Source organism: Podarcis muralis, chromosome 5 (genome assembly GCF_964188315.1).
Source record: "Podarcis muralis chromosome 5, rPodMur119.hap1.1, whole genome shotgun sequence".
Classification (NCBI taxonomy): domain Eukaryota; kingdom Metazoa; phylum Chordata; class Lepidosauria; order Squamata; family Lacertidae; genus Podarcis; species Podarcis muralis.
The window spans coordinates 46,172,281-46,192,573 of record NC_135659.1 but is presented as its reverse complement, the minus strand read 5'-3'; the positions used below and the strand labels follow the sequence as shown (position 1 = coordinate 46,192,573).

Sequence of the window (20,293 nt, the reverse complement as noted above, 5' to 3'; positions counted from 1 at the left end):
GGGTGAGGAGGGCGGGGCCATGGTCCCGTGGTCCGAGGCCTCCTTTCTCTGGGCCCCTTTCTACCCCCACCCCACCCCCACACCTAAGCCGCCATCTTGTTCTTGCCGCGTGTTGCCTTCGGAGGGTTCTTCGGACTGAGGTGAAAACTTCCTGCTTGACCCCCTCCGCGCCCCGTTGCCCTTGCGCCCCTCACGGTCCCCACAGGTCGAGATTGCGGTTCCTCCGCCCCACACTCCGCTGTGCGCGCGCGGAGCGCCATGGGCGGTGGGAGGGGCTGCTGGTGGGCCGGAGAGAGTGGGCCTGGCAACTGGGCGCCTGCGGGGAGCCCAGGCTCCGCTGGGGAACGCCTTCCCCGAGGTCCGGACCTTGGAAGCAGAGCCCCCCGCCCGCCCGCTCAAGTCCACCCCCCACCCCCGGTCAGCGTTGGTGGGCGCGGACCCTCCGTCGCGGAAACCTTCCCGCAACAGAAGCGGGCTTGCTGAGGACTAGCTCCACCTCCTCGCCCAAAGCACTTTAGGGCCAGCAGGATCCTGCGCTGGCCTAGGTCGCACTGCACCCAAAATGTGGGTTACGCCTTGGACGGGGTTCCCATCTCTGGGCGTAAGGCATTGAGGGGGCTTCCTTACTGCCCCTTAGTGTACCGGGGGTGTTTCTTTTTGGTGTTCCTTTATACCCTTAGGGAAGCCCGCACCCCTCCTCCAACAGGAACTGGCAATCTGGAGCTCTTTCACCTTCCTGTGTAGATTTTACTGCTCGCTTAATACATTTCTGTGTTGCATCAGTTGCCATGTTTTAATTTTGGAGACCTTGGGGTTTTTGCTTTGTTTTTTTTTTTCCATTGCTTGCAACTGAACGTTCCTTTGTATCAAAGGCTGTATATTATCATATTTGGTTTCTCTGCTGTGCGGAGTTAGTTCTTGTTCACACCATTTTCTTTTTAAGGGCATGGAAACCTACACTTTGGATATAATAATAGAATAAGCGTCTGTGAAGCTGCAAAATTCTGAAATGAGCTGCAAAATTCTGAAATAAGGAACATGCTTGCTGCTTCCAAAACTAAATGATGTAAATCCCCCCTTCCACAACTCCATGATTTTAACATTCTCAGTATCAATAGTTTAACTTTTCTCTAATTCCAGTGAGGAAAATGGAGATGAGGCTCCTCTGCAAGAATGTTTTCCTCCATGCTGTGGTGGATGTTCTTGTTACCCAGTTCTAGCCATTAGTTTTCTTCTTCCTGGTAGTACTTTTGCTGATTCCACCTCTTTTGTAGACGTACTAAAGGTTCTTTAGTTCAAGGTTGAAATAAAGACCATTCCTGTTGTGTCTTTCTCTGCTTCTACTAATCTGACCTTCTTTGTACTCTCAGGGTCGAATCCTTGATAAAACAAATTGTGGCTTGTTTCTGAGAACATATTTCTCCTTTTTCAACCCATCAAAGGGATAGAGCTAATGGGGGCCTTGAGAAAGGAAAACCTTTCCATTTTCTTCATTGCCAAATGCTTAGCTACTTGTTATTTTCAACCTGCAGGAATTCTGGTTTGCAAAGTATAAGCTGCTTATTAACTTAGTTCTGTTTAGTTCAATTGCAACATGACAACTGGTTATGGGTTAGAGAATAAAATGGCACACTGCAGCTTTAACTTTTCCTGAAGCATGCACATGCTGCTTGATATGGAATGTCATATTTTAAAATGAAATGAAAATGAATCTGACCCATATCCCAAAGTAAACACATTGCAGACCAAAGTGCTAGGTTTTTAATAGTTATTTGACTTATGTGTTACTGCTGGTTGTTAACTCTCTCTGTCCTGGTCCTAGACATAGTTGCATCTTTGGGACTTAATAGTGAGCAAAAACATAGATCTAAGCAAATGTTTCCATAAATCTCATTTAAGCAGATAAGACATGGGGTTGATTGGTCAAGTGTTTGTACCTTTGAAAGTGACCCGGAAACTACAACTAATCCAGAATGCAGCAGCTAGACTGGTGACTGGGGGCGGCCGCTTAGACCACATAACACCTACACTACCCAATAAGTTTCTGAGCAAAATTCAAAGTGTTAGTGCTGACCTTTAAAGCCCTAAACGGCCTTGGTCCAGTATACCTGAAGGAGTGTCTCCACCCCCGTAATTCTGCCCGGACACAGGTCCAGTGCACAGGGCCTTCTGGTGGTTCCCTTGCTGCGAGAAGCCAAGTTACAGTGAACCAGGCAGAGGGCCTTCTCAGTAGTGGCACCCGCCCTGTGGAACGCCCTCCCACCAGATGCCAAAGAGAACAACAACTACCAGACTTTTAGAAGACATCTGAAGGCTTCCCTGTTTAGGGAAGCTTTTCATGTTTAATAGACTATTGTATTTTAATATTCTGTTGGAAGCCTCCCAGAGTGGCTGGGGAAACCCAGCCAGACAGGCGGGGTATAAATTATTATTATTAAGGGTGTGGTATGTAACATAGGAAAGGCTCAATGACTATATTTTCATGATTTGATTGATTGCTTCCTCATTTGTGTACTAAGACTTAATGCTCAAGTTGCCATTTCTATAGTACAGTAAATGCATATTAGTAGTTTGTATTCCGAGTACAAAATCATAATGGGTCAATTTTGCTTGCATGTATATGCGTTTTGGATTAGGGCTGTGTTTTTAGGACCACAAATTATCTTATGCACACTTTTTGGACTCCATGGCTGATATTCAACATTGTGCTGTTATGAACATTCTCTCTGTGCAAGCATGTCAGCTTGCCAGATGGAACAATTCTCCCCTCGCCTTGCCCTGCACACTACTTTGGGGTTCTCCTGATGCTTCCCAAACTAATTTTAGGGGGTTCTAAGAAGGAGGAGTGGGGGGGAAACCTTGTGCAAGTGGAAGTCCTTGACAGGGCTTCCGCTGATGGAACATGTTAGGTGAATCCCTTCCATCATAAATATTTTCAGAAAAAGTGAGCTTGCCTTGTAGCTTGATAATTCTAGAGTCATATCTCCTCTCAGCTATAAAGGTCACCAGGTAGCCTTGGACAAGTAAGTCGCTGTCTCTTAGTGTCATTTACACCACAGGATGGTTTATGAGCCACAAAATACTGCTCTGAGCTCCTTAGTGAAAGGGTAGAATATAGATGTAACCAACATGGGTGTAATAGGCAGTTTCCAAGATTCATTCTTTGTCACATGCTCCCAACTTCCTGATATACACTATCATGACTAACAAATGTTATGTAGATGGAAATGCACAGACCAAGATGTGGCACCATGCAGATAGAGGCAGGCTCAATTCTCAATAGCTTCTGTAGTTCTGTGTGAAAAAAATAAACAGTTCAGTTTGGGACATGGAGGGCAAACATTCCAGATATAGGGATTGTCCTGTCAGATGTCAGATTTAGCATGTGTGTGTGTACATGCACACTGGTATTCCTAAGTGCATGCCTTTACTTTCTCTCCTGAGCAAATGGCAGCTGCTCATTCCTGTGTGAGGAAGTAAGTGCTGGGAACCATGATATGGTGACTGCAAAACCAGTTACCAGCTGCAGGGATAGGGGTAGTGTGGAAAGCGATGTCTTCTCTCCTTGAAGGCAGTCCAGGGGCAGGAAGGGGAAGAGCCAACATGATTTCAGTGCTTTTACACCCCCACCCTTGAGATAGTTTGAGGAATTGGAGGTAACATTTCTTTTATTGATAGGTTGTTTGTGTGCATTCAGATACAGATGCTTGGTATTTTGAAAGACAGTGAAGTAAAAATTATTAAATAAATCTGAATATGTTATAAGCATTTATGTTGTTTGTATTTTTCAGATAAAGCACGATGAATCAAGAAAAGCTGGCTAAACTTCAGGCGCAGGTCCGAATAGGTGGAAAGGTATGAATGCAAGAATATAACTTCCTCCACTCCATTTATAATTATTGTATGTGTGTAAATAGAAACACACACACGTGTGTGTGTGTGTGTGTGTGTGTGTGTGTGTAATACATATGTAAGTATTTTCCATAGTTTAGGGGTTTGTAGGGAATGTCTGTTTTCCTCAGGCTATTGTCCATTCTGATGTGCTCAGGCTGGTTCTGAGCATATAGCCCTAGTACTGTTCGCTACATTCTTTAGAGAAGAAAAAGGTTCATGTTATATTCTTGAACTGTTTTCTTAAAAGATGAACATATTTTTCTACAAAGGCAGCATATTATGTAATTTTGAAACAGTATATCTTTGGTGCCGAAGGAGTTGTTACTGGTAATTGGACGCACAAGGCTGAAAAGAGGAAGGGCAGCAGAAATGGAATTGGTCCTTGCAGCAGGAAATGCATTGTGGTCTGAGGACCACCACCACTTTTAGCCTACTATTTTGCACCCTCACATTGCCACCTTAATGATAATCCCCCATGAAAACTGTCACTGAATCAAGCCTCCCTTCCTTGGCGGCAATAAGTGAGAAAATTTGGAGTGGAAAGTTAGAGTAGGATTATACAAACTATACAGTAGTGAAACAGGTTCTTGCCTAAAAAAAACCCCTCCTACTGCAGTACATGTATTACATTTTAAGGTACTTTGAGATTATTTTGTTGTTTTTGATAAGCATTTGTGTAAGATCCATTTTTCTTCCTCTAGGAGCAATGATTTATTTTCTCCATTCTGTTTTTCAGGGTACAGCTCGTAGAAAGAAGAAGGTAGTCCACAGAACAGCCACAGCTGATGATAAAAAGCTTCAGAGTTCACTCAAAAAATTGGCAGTAAACAATATTGCTGGGATTGAAGAGGTACATCAGTATAAAACATTTTCAGTCATATCTACGTGATCTCCCAACTGATCACAGGGATAATGTGAAATCTTTCTGATTTAAAATGGGATTATTGGGGGGGGGGGGACAGGACGTGGGGCCTGTGGGCCAAGTCAGGCCCCTTAAAAAGAGAAGTGCCTGGCCTCTGGCAACCTTACCTCATTTTAAATCAGAGTTTGTTGTGATTTCAGTGTGTGTGTGTGTGTGTGTGTGCATTGTGTGAGAGATCCTTCAATAAGAGGTCTTTTGGAGTTTCATGCATGATTTCCCTTGTATAACTGAGGACATTTGTTCCATAACTTTGTGTGGGAGATATTACAGAGTCCCATGGAAGCGGCAGTTCATGTGACAAAATAGTCCACTTCTATCTTTCCTACCTTGCTCTCTCAAGATTCAACTTGGCATCTGATGAAGTAGGCTGTTGGCTATGAAAGCTCATGCCAATTTGCAATAAAAAGCTTACTAAGAAGTAATCTCAAGGTGCTGTCAAATATGTATCTAATAATAATAATGATGATAAAAATAATAATAAACTAGCACAACTTCCATATTACATAAATCAGGGTATTTTTATTATAAGAATGTGCAGTAGAAAGTATTGGGTTCACACACAGCCTCCTTTGCTCCCCCGCCCCCATCCCCTTGTTCTAATATGAGGAAGAGTAGAAGTGTCCTGTTCTGGCTTGCAGCAAATTGTGGTTTGTCCTCAAAACAAAGAGACACACAAACCATGGTTTATCTTCATCTCCTGCTGTGCTTTTGGGATCTTCACTTGACAGCACACTATGGGTTGCTGCAAACTAGAAGCAGAAGCTTTACTCTCACCTCATGTATGAAATAAGAGAGAAGGGTTGGAGGGCATCTGCAAACCTGATGATTGGCACTGCTCGTTCTCTAAAGGACAAACTGTGTTTTGACATTATGTCTGAATTAAGATACATACAAGATGCAAAGTTTTAACTGGAAAACACAAGTCAGATTGTTGCTTAACTGTGATCCTGGGCACATTTACTTGGAAACAAGTTCCTTTGAAACAAAAGGTTTTATTCTAAGTAACTTTACGTCCCTTTTCTAAAGGCATTTTGTATGAAAGTTACTGCGAGTCTTCTAGATGAGTAAGTAGAACCTTTTTGCCCCACTATCTACATGTGGAAATAGTATTATGTGGAATGGTATTATATTTGTTTACTACATTACATTTCCCCCCAAAGCAGCATGCATGGAGTTTCCAGGCAGTCTTCCATCTAGAAACTGGCTGGATCCAGACCTACTTAGCTTCAGCAGGGTCCAGGCTATGATAGGGAGCCATTCCTTCCACTAGGCAAGTTGCTTTCAGCAGATGTTTGAGAGAGCAGGGAAACGGCTGCTATCCTGCTGTAACAAGTCTTGTTATTGTGTTGAGTGTTTTGGCCCACTTCCAGAGGACAGCCCTGTTGTATAGTGGTCACAGTGTTCTGAAGAGGACATGATGGGCCTCAATATGGACTGGAGAAAGAGTATGGGTGGCACTTGGACATGTGTCTATATAGGAGCAATAAATAGGAGCATTAAACAAAGGGCAGAGCAGAGTGCTATCCAGGGGACACCCATCATTTAAACCAATTTGAAAGTCATAGTTTCTCTAGAATTGTAGTTTTGTAGATCCTCAGAGCTCTTTGTTATTTTTGTGAGAAAGCTGAGGATATATCAGTGCAATGGCATAGCTCAGTCTTTCACAATGCGCTTTTTCAGAAAAACACCAAATATACAACATTTCTGGACTAATACATAGTGCTCATTTTCAGACATTGCTGTGCACATGCATATCTGATTGAGCATGGCATAACACACCCATAGTATAATTGTTCGCTTTTAAAAAAAATAGCACCAAGATTACACCATTGTGGAATAATAAATAATGATCACTTATATAAAGTGCATAATTTTTTGACTATTCCACTGTATTATATTAGTTTCCAGAGTTCTTTGCAATGGAGGGAAAGCAAGGGCAGTTAAAACATGTTTGAAACAAGTTTATTTTTGTATTGTAAAGATGCCTTATGTTTCTTAGCTTTGAAGTGTAATAGTTTATTTTAGATGTACAAAAGTGTGATATTTACATCAAAATTCCAGAGTATGAAAGCTGTGCCTCTCATTTCTTTTTTTTTATCTTGAGAAATGTGACTTTCCTTTCATAATGTTTTTGGAACTGAAATGACTTCGTTAAATGCTTAGGCTGCTGATATTTCAGTTATTTGTTAATCTGAATTCTTATTGCTTTACAAAATCTTGCACTTCCAACTGATGTAATTTTAAATTATATACATTGATGATAGTGTTTATAAATCTCTTTTACAGTTAGTCAGGCCTAAAATTGGGTGTGCAACGCCTTAGAGTGGATGCTAACTATTACAAAATAAAAAAATCTTGGTGGTTCTTTTCTTTCTTGATAGTACTTTTTTAATATTAATTAAGGTGAATGAATTTTAATCATCTATTTTTAAAACAGGTGAATATGATAAAAGATGATGGAACAGTTATTCATTTCAACAATCCCAAGGTCCAGGCTTCGCTTTCTGCAAATACATTTGCAATTACTGGTCATGCTGAAGCTAAACCAATTACGGAAATGCTGCCTGGCATCTTAAGCCAGCTGGGTGCTGACAGCTTAACAAGTCTCAGAAAGTTAGCTGAACAGTTCCCAAGGCAAGGTAGGTATCCCTGTCTGAGACATGGAGCTGGTTTTTTTCAGCCTTGTTTGTTAGCATAAAATTCCTGATCAATCGTAAGGGTCAGCTTTTCTTACTCTGAGTAGCTTTTCTTGTGCACAGGACTTTCTGTTTTTTATTCCACCCTCCCCCACGCATTCCTAACTTCACTAGAGCATTTCTAATAGTATAGAACAGGGACGTCCAACTCCTAAGAGACTGCGATCTACTCACAGAATAAAAAACTGGCAGTGATCTACCCCTTGGGGGGGTTCAGGTCAAAGTTGTTGAGCTTTTTTTAGGGCTCCATCTTCCTTTCCAGTGGAAATGGGAGGGGGGCAGGTGCTCTTGCCACCACAAAGGAAAGGGAGCCCGCAATCGACCAGTAGATCCCGATCAACATGTTGAACAACCCTGGTATAGAACTCTGCAATTCTGTGCATGTTTATTTAGAAGTCCCACTGTGTTTAGTGGACCTTGTTAATAGATAAGTATGCATAGGATTGCAGCATTTACTTAATATCAAGTTTTCCATAATTTCCCTAGTAATTCTTAATAATAATAATGTTGTTGTTATTTATTATTATTTGTATCCCACCCTTCACCCTTAGATCTCAGGGCGGTTCAAACACAAAAATACAAGATAAAAACATAAAATAAATAATAGATACAAGAACCAAAAAAAACAAAAACCCCAGACCAATAAATCCACCACCCCCTCCCTTACTTTCCTCATTTGTAATAACTATATGGATACCTTGTATTGCTTTGTCCTTTCCCCAAACCATTAACTAAAGGCTTCTAAATGTGGGAATTGCTTTGAAAATTGCATTAACTAACAGATAGCTATGTGAATATACTTTGGAGCACCATGAGCAGAATGTTGTAACGGAAGGAGAAAATGAAGGTTTGGGGTATAATCTGAGTGTTGAACTTGTGTCTGATTAAAGACTTAACAACACAATCCTGTGCCTGCCTACTCAGAAGTAAGTCCAGTTGACATTAGTGGGACTTGCTCCCAGATACATGTATAAAGGGAACTATCACAGATGCTGCTTTTCAAGAGCTCAGGGTTGCAAGCATTGTAAACCCTATTTTGTCCTCATAGCAATCTTATAGGGAAAGTTATGCTGAAAGATAGTGACTCCCTTGGGGCCATTTAATGAGTTTCATGACAGGGTACATTGAAAGGTAAACAGAGTTCTCTTTTTTTATTATTTTGATTTATTAGATTTATATGCAGTACTGCCCTTCATCATAAGGTATCAGGGTGGTTCACAGAATAAAATCATGAAGGCATTTCCTTTATCACTTGACACTGGTACAGAGCAATGGAAGCTATTACAGTGGTGCCCCGCAAGACAAATGCCTCGCAAGACGGAAAACTCGCAAGACAAAAGGGTTTTTGGTTTTTTGAGTTGCTTCGCAAGACGATTTTCCCTATGGGCTTGCTTTGCAAGTCGAAAACGTCTTGCGAGTCTTGCGATTTTTTTCCACCCCCCCCCCTCTTTTTCTAAGCCGCTAAGCCGCTAATAGCCTTTTAGCAGCTAAGCCGCTAAGCCTTTAATAGCCGCTAAACCGCTAATAGCGCTAAGCCGCTAATAGGGTTGCTTCGCAAGATGAAAAAACCGCTAGACGAAGAGAATCGCGGAACAGATTCTTTTCGTCTTGCGAGGCACCACTGTATAAAAATATTTCTGTGATACCCTAATAGAAGAACAAAAACCCCCCACTATGTTGGTTACAAGCATATGAATTTTCTCACATACTTCTATTTGAATTATCTCTATATTAGTGAAACCTCAAAGCCCAATCCTAAGACTTGCTCCATTGGCATTTAGGATGGGAAGTTGTAAAACCTACATCAGCATAGATTGTAAAGATTTTACACCGAGAAAGCATACTGGGTAGATCTTTTATGTGGAAATGTTGTAAGATGTCGGGTATAATTCAGGAGAGATGCTTGCTGTTTGACTAATTTGGAGATACAGTGGAACCTTGGGTTTCGATCGTCTCCATTGACAAATGTATCAGAAGCCGAACGCCGAAAACCTGGAAATAAATGCTTCCGTTTTCGAACGTGCCTTGGAAGTCGAACTTTCGAAGCGGCGGCTTGTTTGAGTTTTCAGTTTTCAAACGTTTCAGAAGTCCTAACAGTCTTCCAGAACGGATTACGTTCGAAAACCGAGGTTCCACTGTAATATTCTATGTATTGGTTATTTTGTGTTAAATATCACAGGGTGTATGGCATCTCCAGGTGTGTGTCTGCTGCACTACTTATAAAGAGGTTTTATTCAGTCAGAACCAGTAATTGTTGCCTATAAACATTTGAGTGATAACTTCATAGAAGTTTGCAAAAATAATGATTCTTGTAAATTTCTGCTTGTAATTAATTTTCCACTGCCACTGTTTGCATAAAACCTATTTTATTTGCAAAGTTGCACTTCTTTTTTGTGCCGTAAACTGTGACCTTTTCCTTATGCATGCTGAATTTGTTTCTTAAATTGATTGAATTTTGTTAATTACTATATCAATAATTGTATTTTCTTTTCTAGTGTTGGATAGCAAAGTACCAAAATCAGAAGATATTGATGAAGAAGATGATGACGTTCCTGGTAAGATTATTCTACTTAATCGTTAAATTATTTAGCATGTATCTGCTTGACTGAGCACGTGACAATGTTTTTGTAAATTTGAGAATCTACTTGGTGGGTTAATCACAGATACAAAGGGAAAGTGCTTCATAAGAATTGCATGCCGTACATCCTGGAGCACATAACTGTCACGGGACCAACCCTAGGAAACCACAAGCCTTTGCAGAAGGATTTGTATCTGCTGCTATGCCTTTGGTTCCTAGAGACTTAGGCACCTCTCAAATGGGGTGAGAAACTTAACTAGTGGATTCTGTGAGGGAATAATATTTTAAGAACAAGCAGAAAAAGAGGTTTACTGTAATGAATAGAAGGGGGGGCTATTAATGGTTGTATCTGTGTTGTATAATCTGTCTTTCAAAATCCTTTTAAATATTGCTCACTACATAAATTAAATGTTAAGTTTGAGTCATTTAGCCCCTGATTTTTTTTTAGAAGGGTCTCACACAAGACTGCAATAATTTAGCAAATAAGTCTAGATTTCATGAAGCGTAGCCATCATTGGTGAACATTTGAAAAATTAATATAAGGCAAAATACAGGTTGCGTTTGTTGATTGCAGCTCAGAGGTCAATTGTCTATAAGCCATAGCTGTTATCATCCCGATTTGATTAGGGGTTGCAGTCCCATGCATCCTGACATGGGAGTGAGCTCTGTTGTACGTGGGGCGGGGGGAGCTTACTTCCTTGTAAGCAAGCATAGGATTGTACTATAGATCATTTTTGTTTAATGCCTACATGTTTGCTGGCATAACAACAGATGTCAGTCTAGGAGCTGCCATGTTGCCTGATAGCAGGCATAGGGAGAGACTAACAGAATTATTTTTCCAGTGCTGACCAGATGTAATTGCAAGTCACCCCATAGAAATACTAGGGCCTAGTCACCGTTAAACAAAAGAGAATGTCTTGTAATTGCTTTGAGGTTTTGAGATAAAAATGATGTAGGAATAATGTTCATTATACCATAGTCTTTTAGATAAAACATACATTTTAATAAAAAATATTTCTCTTTGGCTCTCCTATTGAATGTTACTGTATTATACTTTCCATGTTTTTCAGATCTTGTAGAAAACTTCGATGAAGCATCAAAAAATGAAGCTAATTAATTCATTAATAGTTCTGGAAGTTGACATGGACTAGATTTAAGAAATCAGCTGTGTGGTTCCAAAGTTTTACAGAAACAGTGAACATTACCCGCTTAATAGTTCAATAATATAAAATATTTTGTATTTTAATTATGCTGCTTGTTCAGCAATTCCTGTTGGTTGATTTTTGCATTTTGCACTTACTCCCAGGATCTACCTTTTCAGTTAAAAAGGAAAAAAACAAATAATACATTTTCAGTGCAGATTAAAGGGTGTGTGCATGTGTGTGTATGTGTGTATGTGGCTTTGCGTACAGTGGAGAGGAAATCGGTGAACAGATCTATTTGACTTTCCCTTCCACCTTGAAAGTAGAAATAAAATGAGTCTTTAACTTGGTTAAAGGAACCTTTATTGTTGCAACCAAACAGTTCACATACAATAGTGGTAACTTAAGTCTTGCTTGTCTACATTTCATGAACTCCAGAAACCATTTACTAATTAACATTTGAGTTTAATTTTCTTCATTAACTATTGTATTTACATTTGTATTTCTCTTCCATATTCACAGTGTATATGTGCAGTTTCCCACCAGCCTCCTTTTGATTCTAAATTGTACCAAAGACAGGGTATTAATTAACAAACATGTTTGTTGCAACATTTTTTAAAAATATATATACTTAAGAGCTTGGTTTTCCCCATCCCTTTTAAAACCCTTCGCTCATTCACCTTAATATTTAACTTGGGTTGCATTCACATGTTATGGAGTAATCTACTTTACCTTGGATAAACAGCCTATTCTGTGAAGTCCTGCCTGTTTATGCCGAGCAAGTGTCAACCCGCTGTTACAGCATAATTTTTGTAAAAATCTGTAAGAAGCCTGATTATATTCTTGCTCTGGGTTTCTGGGAGAAGATAAGAATGTCCTAGACTTTGATAAAGGTTGGAGGCTACAGTCTACTCAAGTGCTGAATCAAATGCCTTGGTAGCTTCTCTTTGGTACAATTAGCTGTTTTTTCAAACACACCTCCCTTCAAAGCGTTGAATGCTGTTTGACCCTTTTCATCTCAGATAAGCAGTGCCTCTGGGCATATTTTCCAGTGGTGTTGCTTACTTTTAGAGGAGTCTGTCTTATATCCTGTTTTTCAGTAGGAGATAGTGCATCATGGTGCACTGTAAAATAATTTTATTGGAAGAGGTAAAACGGTTGTGGATGTTACCAGACAGCTCCCAAGAGCATATGAGCCACTGTCATATTTCAGGACACTAGAATCTGGAAGTGTAGTTTGGATTATACAGAACGGACAAGGAAAGTGCCATTGCTTGTATTGTGTTGTGTTTTGCATAAATTGTCCAGCAACAGGCTTAAAACATTAATTTGGAGGTTTGGAGTATCTGCAACCTACTTTGGGTGGATACAATGGTTACAGTCACTTTTGAAAACAAAAGCGCTCCTCTGGTGGCGCAGAGGATAGTGGCTATATCACAGGTACAGTGCAGTATTTTCTGAACCTTCCTTCAAACTGCTCAATGTGAAGCTCTTCCTAGCGGTTCTTCCAAAGGCGATTGGTGTAATGCAGTTGAGCATCATTTTAACCTTTGTCAAGGGCAGCTGCTGCGCGGGAAAGCCATCTTTCTTACCTTTCTTTGGTGTACTTTTGAGACATATCTGCTTTCTGTGTATATACACCCAGCGACTATAAAGTTTGAGGTTATCAGTATGTCAGCATTCTAGTGACATCAAGCTGAACCACGAAAGCAGAGCTTTTAGTGGTTTGTCACCTGGACTGCTCACTTGATTTTATAGATTTGTTTGGTTTTCTTGTTCTATTTTATATAAAACGTGGATCTTAATAAAATAATTCAAAAGAGGCAATGTTCCCTCTTGTGTGTTATCTCCTCCTAACAACAACACTGATAGAGGGGCAGAACGTGGTTACAGGTGATGCTTTAACCAGCAGTACACTTGCCATGCTATATTTTTTGAATATTTCTTCTTTCTGCACATGTGCAAATAATAGGCGTAGTTCCTTTAAGCATATTTGCTGTCCCATGAGACAGCAAATGAACATGTAGAAATGTTTTTGCAGAGAGTTTTTAACTGATCAGTAATGGCTGAAGCTCACATAATTTCACAGTTATTCTGTCCTTATAACTAACATTTTCAGTTCAGCTGTTAATAATTTACTTAATGAAGATTGGAAACATAAATTTAATTTCTTGTCCAGAATTAGGAAATACTTCAGAATAGTAAAGGGCAGGCATTTGGAATAAGTTTCAATTCCTTTTACCAACAAAGCGCACACCCACAAGTCTCCAGCTTTAAACTTTCCTTTTGCCAATTTATTTGTAATCCTTATTCATACTTGTGTTTGGAAATCAGCGATTATCTTGCATAGTGATTACTTTTTACTGTATGCCAAGAACTGTTGACCCCTTAATTGTTTTTTTGCCGACGTTCTATAGCTTATTGAAAACCATTAAACTGATCATAACTGAAGACGTGAACTATTAAGACTGTTCTAATACCACCTAGTCTCCTTTTGGCACTTGAGACTAACAGCCTACTGGAGCTGACCATCAAGGCAAACCTTCCACTTCCAGTGCTATGAGATGCATTGATTAGACACAGCAACACAGTTGTAGAGGGTTTATTTGCTTTTTTGTTCATGTCAAATATTTGAGTAAATAATAGAATTTGTAACCCCCATAAAGTTTTCATTAATTTAGCAATGTACTGGCACCTATGATACTATGTAGTGTCTTGAAGGTTAAACAATTATTAAAGCAATTCATTGAAATATAAAATATGTGTTGCTGGCACCCTGGTCTTAGACTTCTAAATGTTGAAGTAAGTCCTATTGATGTGAATGGAGCTTACTTCCGAGTGTGTTTTATTTGAATCAATAGTCTAATAAGCGGAATCAGTTTAAATAGGTTTTCCTATGACTCTTAGAACCAGGGGGCAGGATGCCACCATAGGATGCTGAGAACCTCCTCTATGAGTATAGGGCTCCCTGGACTGGCAGTGTCCTGAGGCCAGTTCAACCAGAAATGGGGGGTTTAGGGGAGGCCTCGGATCTGCTAGTTCCAAACCCTCCTTACCATTAATGAAAATAGGAAAGAGGTTGACAGGAAGAGGAAACCTTGTAGGTCTACACCTGCCACATTCTCCCCTGGTCACAGCAAGCAGGCAGGGCTATGGTTGTAGCAGATACTCCACCACAGATCTCCTCCTCATGGGAACATAGGATTGCTCGGTTTGTTAGTATAGTTTAACCTCAGTGCAGAGAGCCATAATATATCTTAAGCCCTCTGCAGAAGCACTTGTGTAGTCCCACTTAAATTTGAAACAAAACTATTAGATCATAGTATAGTCGACTCAGCTTACGCAGGGGTTACCGGGGTAGCTGATATAAAGCCACAGTTGCCTCTACAGTAGTCAAAACACACTCCTTACACCTCCAAACATGCTCAAGGCCACTGAACGATCTCCCTGCATCTCCCAGTGCTGTTCCAAGGTGAGTGCAATGGTGGGTGGGACTGCCAGTGCCTCCCCCCTCCTGATACCCCCCTCCTTATTTTTATGTGGTCAAATACATAAAGCTGAATTTGCACAAGTTAAATGCTTGTAAATTGCAAGGCAGCTAGTTAACTAGCTTGGTGGCAACTTGTTTCCCAGCATCTCAGTAGAATCAATGTTATTTCTAAAAGAATACATTATTTAGAACACGAAATTATATTACAATCAGTCCATTGGTCCATCTACTTCAATATTGATGAAACTGATTGGGTAAGGGGCTTCCAATATTTCAGACAGGATTCTTTCCCAGCCCTACCTGAAGGTGCCAGGAACTGAACCTGGGATGTTTTGTATGCAAGGTGTGGGCTGATCCACTGAGATACATAACCCGTCTCTGTAACCTGTGGAAACTCAAAAGACCCAGAGAGCACATCTGGATGCTAAACATCTTACTGCTGAAACCTACTTGCTGTGCATTTTTCATGAAATGTGGTTTTAGGACAATGTGGTCTGAAGAATTCTGATTATGCCCTGTGTTTATGGTATCACATTCTGCTAGCATAACACTGTGATCTGTGCTGTAGTGACTGCAGGAGAACTTCGTTTCCCTTCCTGTCAGCAGATGAACTTTATTATGCCCTTGTCCTTTTGTTTTATCTTGTGTTCCTGTTCCTTCACAGATACTAATTTGAGGGAAAGCGGGTTTAGGGATAGAAAGACAATATAACCACTACACATTTTGAAAAGGGAACAGAAGGAAAGAATAATCATGTTTATTGCACATAAGAGTTGATACAGGTTATATATTGTACGGTTGTTAAGATCCTTGGATAGCTGTACTTGTGCAAATAAGACACAAAGCTACTGCAAATAAAAGTGCAAAATTAAAATTACTAATTGTGTGTGTGTTCTTGCAGATTTTTTTTCTGATCGTAGGAGAGGCAACAGGAAATTATAGGGACAGAACCACTTAAACCGTATAGAAACTTATTCATGTATGCTACTACAGCGGCAAGAATGTTACCCCAAAATGGAAAGACGTAGAAGCAAAGGAAGAATGGATACAAAAACTTATGGAATATGTAGAAATGGCAAAACTTACCAGAAAAATAAGAACTCAATATAACAAACTTTTTATAAAAGAATGGAAATGGAGTATTGAATATTTACAGATAAATTGTAAACAGATAAGAACATTGGCAGGATTATAGTAATAACCTGCAGTTTGATCAGAGTATATATTTAAAGTAGATGAATAAATGAACATGTTAATTAGAATATGCAGAAGACATTAAAAATAAATTTAAGGAACCGCAGAAAAGGGGGAAGGAAGTCAAGTTTTGAAATGTTAACATTATTGTTAAATTAGTGAAATGTATAAACCTGAAAATCATACAATATTTTTTTTTAAAAAAGGCAACGGGAAGCATGGTGCAGATACATACACCACCAGCGCCTATACAGACTTGCAAGTATTTTCCAAGCTACGTACCAGAAAAAGAAGGGGTATAAAATTATGCTGATCCTGAATGGACAGACTTTGTGGTTGGTGACATAAATTAGCCATCTGGAAAACATCCAAGGAGAAAACATAGCTTCCCAATTTACCACTGAAATATATTTTCATTTAAAATGATGACAGTATATTCTGGATAAGCATTATGTGTTGTGCATTATATTTGTATAATGTGGTCACATCTGAGGCAAATATGGTTGATTTTGGACTGCTTGGAGCACAATATGGCAGCTGAGATCAGCTTGGCAATTTTCTTTACTGTTAAGCCTTCTGTAGGGTTACATTAGTTCAAGGCATTATCCAAACGCCCAGGAATTTCTGCAGTAATATGAATGAATTATCTAGCCACCAGATTAAAGATTCTCAACATAAGAAGCACCTCCTGCAGCAAGTACAGCATCATTCCCTTAACAGTACTGGACTGGAGGCTGTGTTTGTTGACCTTGAATGATCAGTGCCACAAGTTCATGCAGCAACAGCCTTTTTGCTGGCTTCACACTTCCCCAGGGTACTTGCACTGCATCTTTTGGATCCATATGATGTGGCTTGGTTGGTTGGCATCTGTCTTGGGAGACTGGAGGAGTGTGCCTTTGTGGATGAGGTCAAGCTGTTGGAATGTTGCAGCACCTGCCATGGCTGTAGAGACCAATGTGGGAAAGACATGTTTTGTTGCAGCTGGGGCAGATGAAGGCCTCCAGTTGTGCTGCTGCACATGCACCATGGTGTTTCTTCTCTCTGCACTCCTCCCAGCGGTCATTTCTCCTCTGGTCACTGCTATGGACGCATGACTGCTGTGATCTGTTTCCCCTGGTGTTGAGATGTTCACCAAAAGCAAGTCTAAAGAGAGATCACTTTGTCAGTAAGCTTCCATCATACTGCTTCTGCTTTGGGCCTTGAGGCATGTGTTTCAATGTTGTAATCTGCCCCCTGGGACCAGAGGAGAAGTGGCAGTGGCAAAAGTCCCAGCTTGATAAGAAGCTATAGATTGTTGTGCATGTAAGCCTCTGGGGATGGTTTTTGTAAAGGAAAAAAGCAAATAACAGGCAAAAACCTTCATAGTTTCCTGCTCTCTTTAAATTAAGGGTTAAATCGGATGTACAAAGGTTGCAACACAACATAGTGAGACTTGCTTCCATCTGGAGTACCATTTGGAAGCTTTCCTTTTGATGAGAGATGAAAAACAGTTATAGGGTGCATCTATTTGAAAGGTTTTATGAAATGTATTTCTGTGATAGTCCCTCAAAGCCACAATTATGGAGCAGAACTCTTCTGCTACATGAGTAAGCACAAGCTGACAGAATCTGTTCCAAAGCCACCAATCTTTTGCAACATATAAATATAAACTCCAGCTGGGGGATGCTGAGGAGCTGAAGATCAGTGAAGAAAATACTGAAATGTGAGTCTTTTAACAGGCATTAATTTAAAGGCCTGTTAAAATTTAAAAACCACTCTCGTAATGGAAGGGAATGCTTAAGACATGCTTGGAGAAAGAGCAAAATGGCTTAACGAAGGCAATGATGCTATTTCCCTCAATATTACTACAAATTGCATCACTGTCCCAAGTTACTGTCTGTTAGTGAATGGTTTATTGTAGTGGGTTTCACCCTGCCCTTTAACGAGTTCCAAAAATATAGGAAAGCTAGTAGATATTTCTAGGAAGAAAACAGTAATTATCAGTGATTTAGTTTCCTAAGTTATTCATTCTAAATAAACTGTTGGGTTAGTGCTATTAGTATGCAGTCACTGGTTGCCAACAGATCTCCCCTCTCCCAGTTATGTATGGCTAGAAGAGTGTGTCTGATCAGGATCCTGAGGCAAATGGGACACACCCCAGATACAACAATATCTATGGGGATCTACACCACCTGCTGTGTATAGACTGGTTAATCACGTGTCAGGTGTGTGAAGCAAAGTTAAGGTAAAGGGCCCCCTGACCATTACGTCCAGTCGTGGCTGACTCTGGGGTTGCGGCACTCATCTCACTTTATTGGCCGAGGGAGCCGGCGTACAGCTTCCGGGTCATGTGGCCAGCACGACTAAGCAGCTTCTGGCGAACCAGAGCAGCGCATGGAAACGCCGTTTACCTTCCCGCCGGAGCGGTAGCTATTTATCTACTTGCACTTTGACGTGCTTTCGAACTGCTAGGTTGGCAGAAGCAGGGACCGAGCAACGAGAGCTCACCCCGTTGCAGGGATTCGAACCACCGACCTTCTGATTGGCAAGTCTTAGGCTCTGTGGTTTAACCCACAGCACCACCCGTGTCCCTTAAAGCAAAGTTACTTACCTGTAAAAAAATCTTTTAATTCTCATATGCAGTTACATACCTAGCTGCTTCTTCCACCCCACTTCTTTGCACTACGATTTCCCCAACCCCACACATTCAAATTTGTCAATTAACTATTTTTCACTCCTCAACATGACTTAATGCAGGCGTGAGGAGTCTCTCGTAGATTTCAGTGGGACATATGTCTTGGGAATAGGACTTTCAAGGCTGAAATCCTAAACAAATTTACTAGTTTGGGGACTGTTTATTGGACTGGGGAGAGGGCTACATTCCCTTGCTGGCAAACTTTGGCATGGTAGTGGTGGACATGCCAGTGGTGGGTAGGGCCAGAAGGAAACATGGGCAGAGCAACAAATATGAAGTGTAGCTTTGTACAGTAAGCTAGTTCTTCTGTCTTCCATCCAGGCAAGCAAGAGGTATTATTGGAGTTCAAAAACACATTCTAGTCAAGCAAAAGCATTAAGCTGTCATGGAAAGAGTTGGTGGTGGCCTGAGGAAAGGGCATGTGTCTGGGAAAGGGGTGTGGCATGGGGAGAGCCCAGGAGGGCAGACAGGCTTAGAGGGTTCCCCACCCTGTTCTAAAGACTGCTGAAATACTTGTCCATGCTCAAGTAACCACCTCCTTACACAATTTCCTCCCTGGCACTTCCTATAATTACAGGATACTTCAGAAATAAACTTTTCCTCTTGCTGCTATGATTGTACCACTCCTCTATTGAATTCCATGATATGTCTTCCTATAATTATCTAAAATGAACCTTAACATGCCATTCCACTCAAAATCACTCAACACTGATGGCATATCCTTGAAGATCCTTTATCTGTCTTGGGGGAAAACCAGTGTGAGGTTGCCGTGCAGTACATTTCTGTGTTTGGACCTGACTCAAAGGGCTGATACGTTCAAACATTTACACACACAGACAGTATCATTTGATGATTGCAACATTGTGTGATGTGTATGCAATTGCACCATCTCAGAGTCGGATCGCCCACCATGTCACAGATCGTTGCAATGCTTTTAAACAGTCAGTTTATTGTGAGCATCACAAGTGTGCTCAAATCAAATACATGTACAAGGATATTTTATTGTACCACAAAATACTGCCTTGCAATACATTGCAGACAACCAACCCGATCCACAAGGATAGTATGTAATAATTTGATATGTATTATTTATTTACATTTAGACAGCGCTTTTCATAAGGACTTCAAGGCAGTTTACCAAAATGTCAGCATATAAGCTAAACTTAAGTCATACACAGCATGACTCACCTTTACAGTTCATCCATTAATTGCTTAGGATTTGCAGACAAATCTTATCTGTGTCCACTCCAGACAAGCTTACTTTAAGAATTAGATAGCAGACATCGAGCTGAAACTTTGCAGGATAACCTTATTATTTTGACCAGATATGCACCAAAAGGGGCCAAGGGATGATAAAGCACACACTGGCCGATCTCTTAGGAACAAAGGGACGCAACGCAAAAATAAAAAGGGGTTTGGGAAAAGCAAAGGGGAGCTTGCATGAGAGTTCCATCTGCATCAAGGAACAGGGATCCTGCATGAACTAACGTGCAGCACATTCTTCCGAACGTGAGCGCACAGCTGCGCGCGCGCGTAGGTTACACGCGCAGTGATTTCCAGCTGCGTCCTTGCTTGCGGCGGGAGGTTGACGCCTCCCCCTCCGTTTCTTTGCAATGCCCGAGTCCTCCCCTCTTAGGTGGCTGGCAAAGCCAGTTGTTTGTCCTCCTCGCGCGCCGAGAGGGGTTTCCCCAAAGCATCCAAAT

At 40.8% G+C, this 20,293-nt stretch overlaps 1 protein-coding gene and 1 long non-coding RNA gene across 3 annotated transcripts; one reads left to right on the top strand and one right to left on the bottom strand.

Annotated features, from left to right (window-relative positions):
* Positions 1-8: 8 nt before the first annotated feature.
* Positions 9-15,599, top strand: BTF3L4 (basic transcription factor 3 like 4). 2 transcript variants are annotated; one of them, XM_028733491.2, is made up of 6 exons: positions 9-140; positions 3,792-3,855; positions 4,631-4,744; positions 7,254-7,455; positions 10,008-10,067; positions 11,161-15,599. In XM_028733491.2, the coding sequence occupies exons 2-6, from the start codon at positions 3,802-3,804 to the stop codon at positions 11,205-11,207; spliced, it is 477 nt and encodes a 158-aa protein (XP_028589324.1). In that variant the 5' UTR covers positions 9-140; positions 3,792-3,801; the 3' UTR covers positions 11,208-15,599. The 2 variants fall into 2 exon arrangements, with proteins under 2 accessions (XP_028589324.1, XP_028589326.1); XM_028733493.2 differs by lacking the exon at positions 9-140 and adding an exon at positions 465-564.
* LOC144327794 (uncharacterized) lies at positions 14,282-20,149 on the bottom strand. Its single transcript, XR_013392926.1, has 2 exons — positions 19,779-20,149; positions 14,282-17,059 (listed from the first exon to the last, which is right to left on the bottom strand). It is a non-coding gene; the product is annotated as an uncharacterized LOC144327794 (long non-coding RNA).
* Positions 20,150-20,293: the final 144 nt, after the last annotated feature.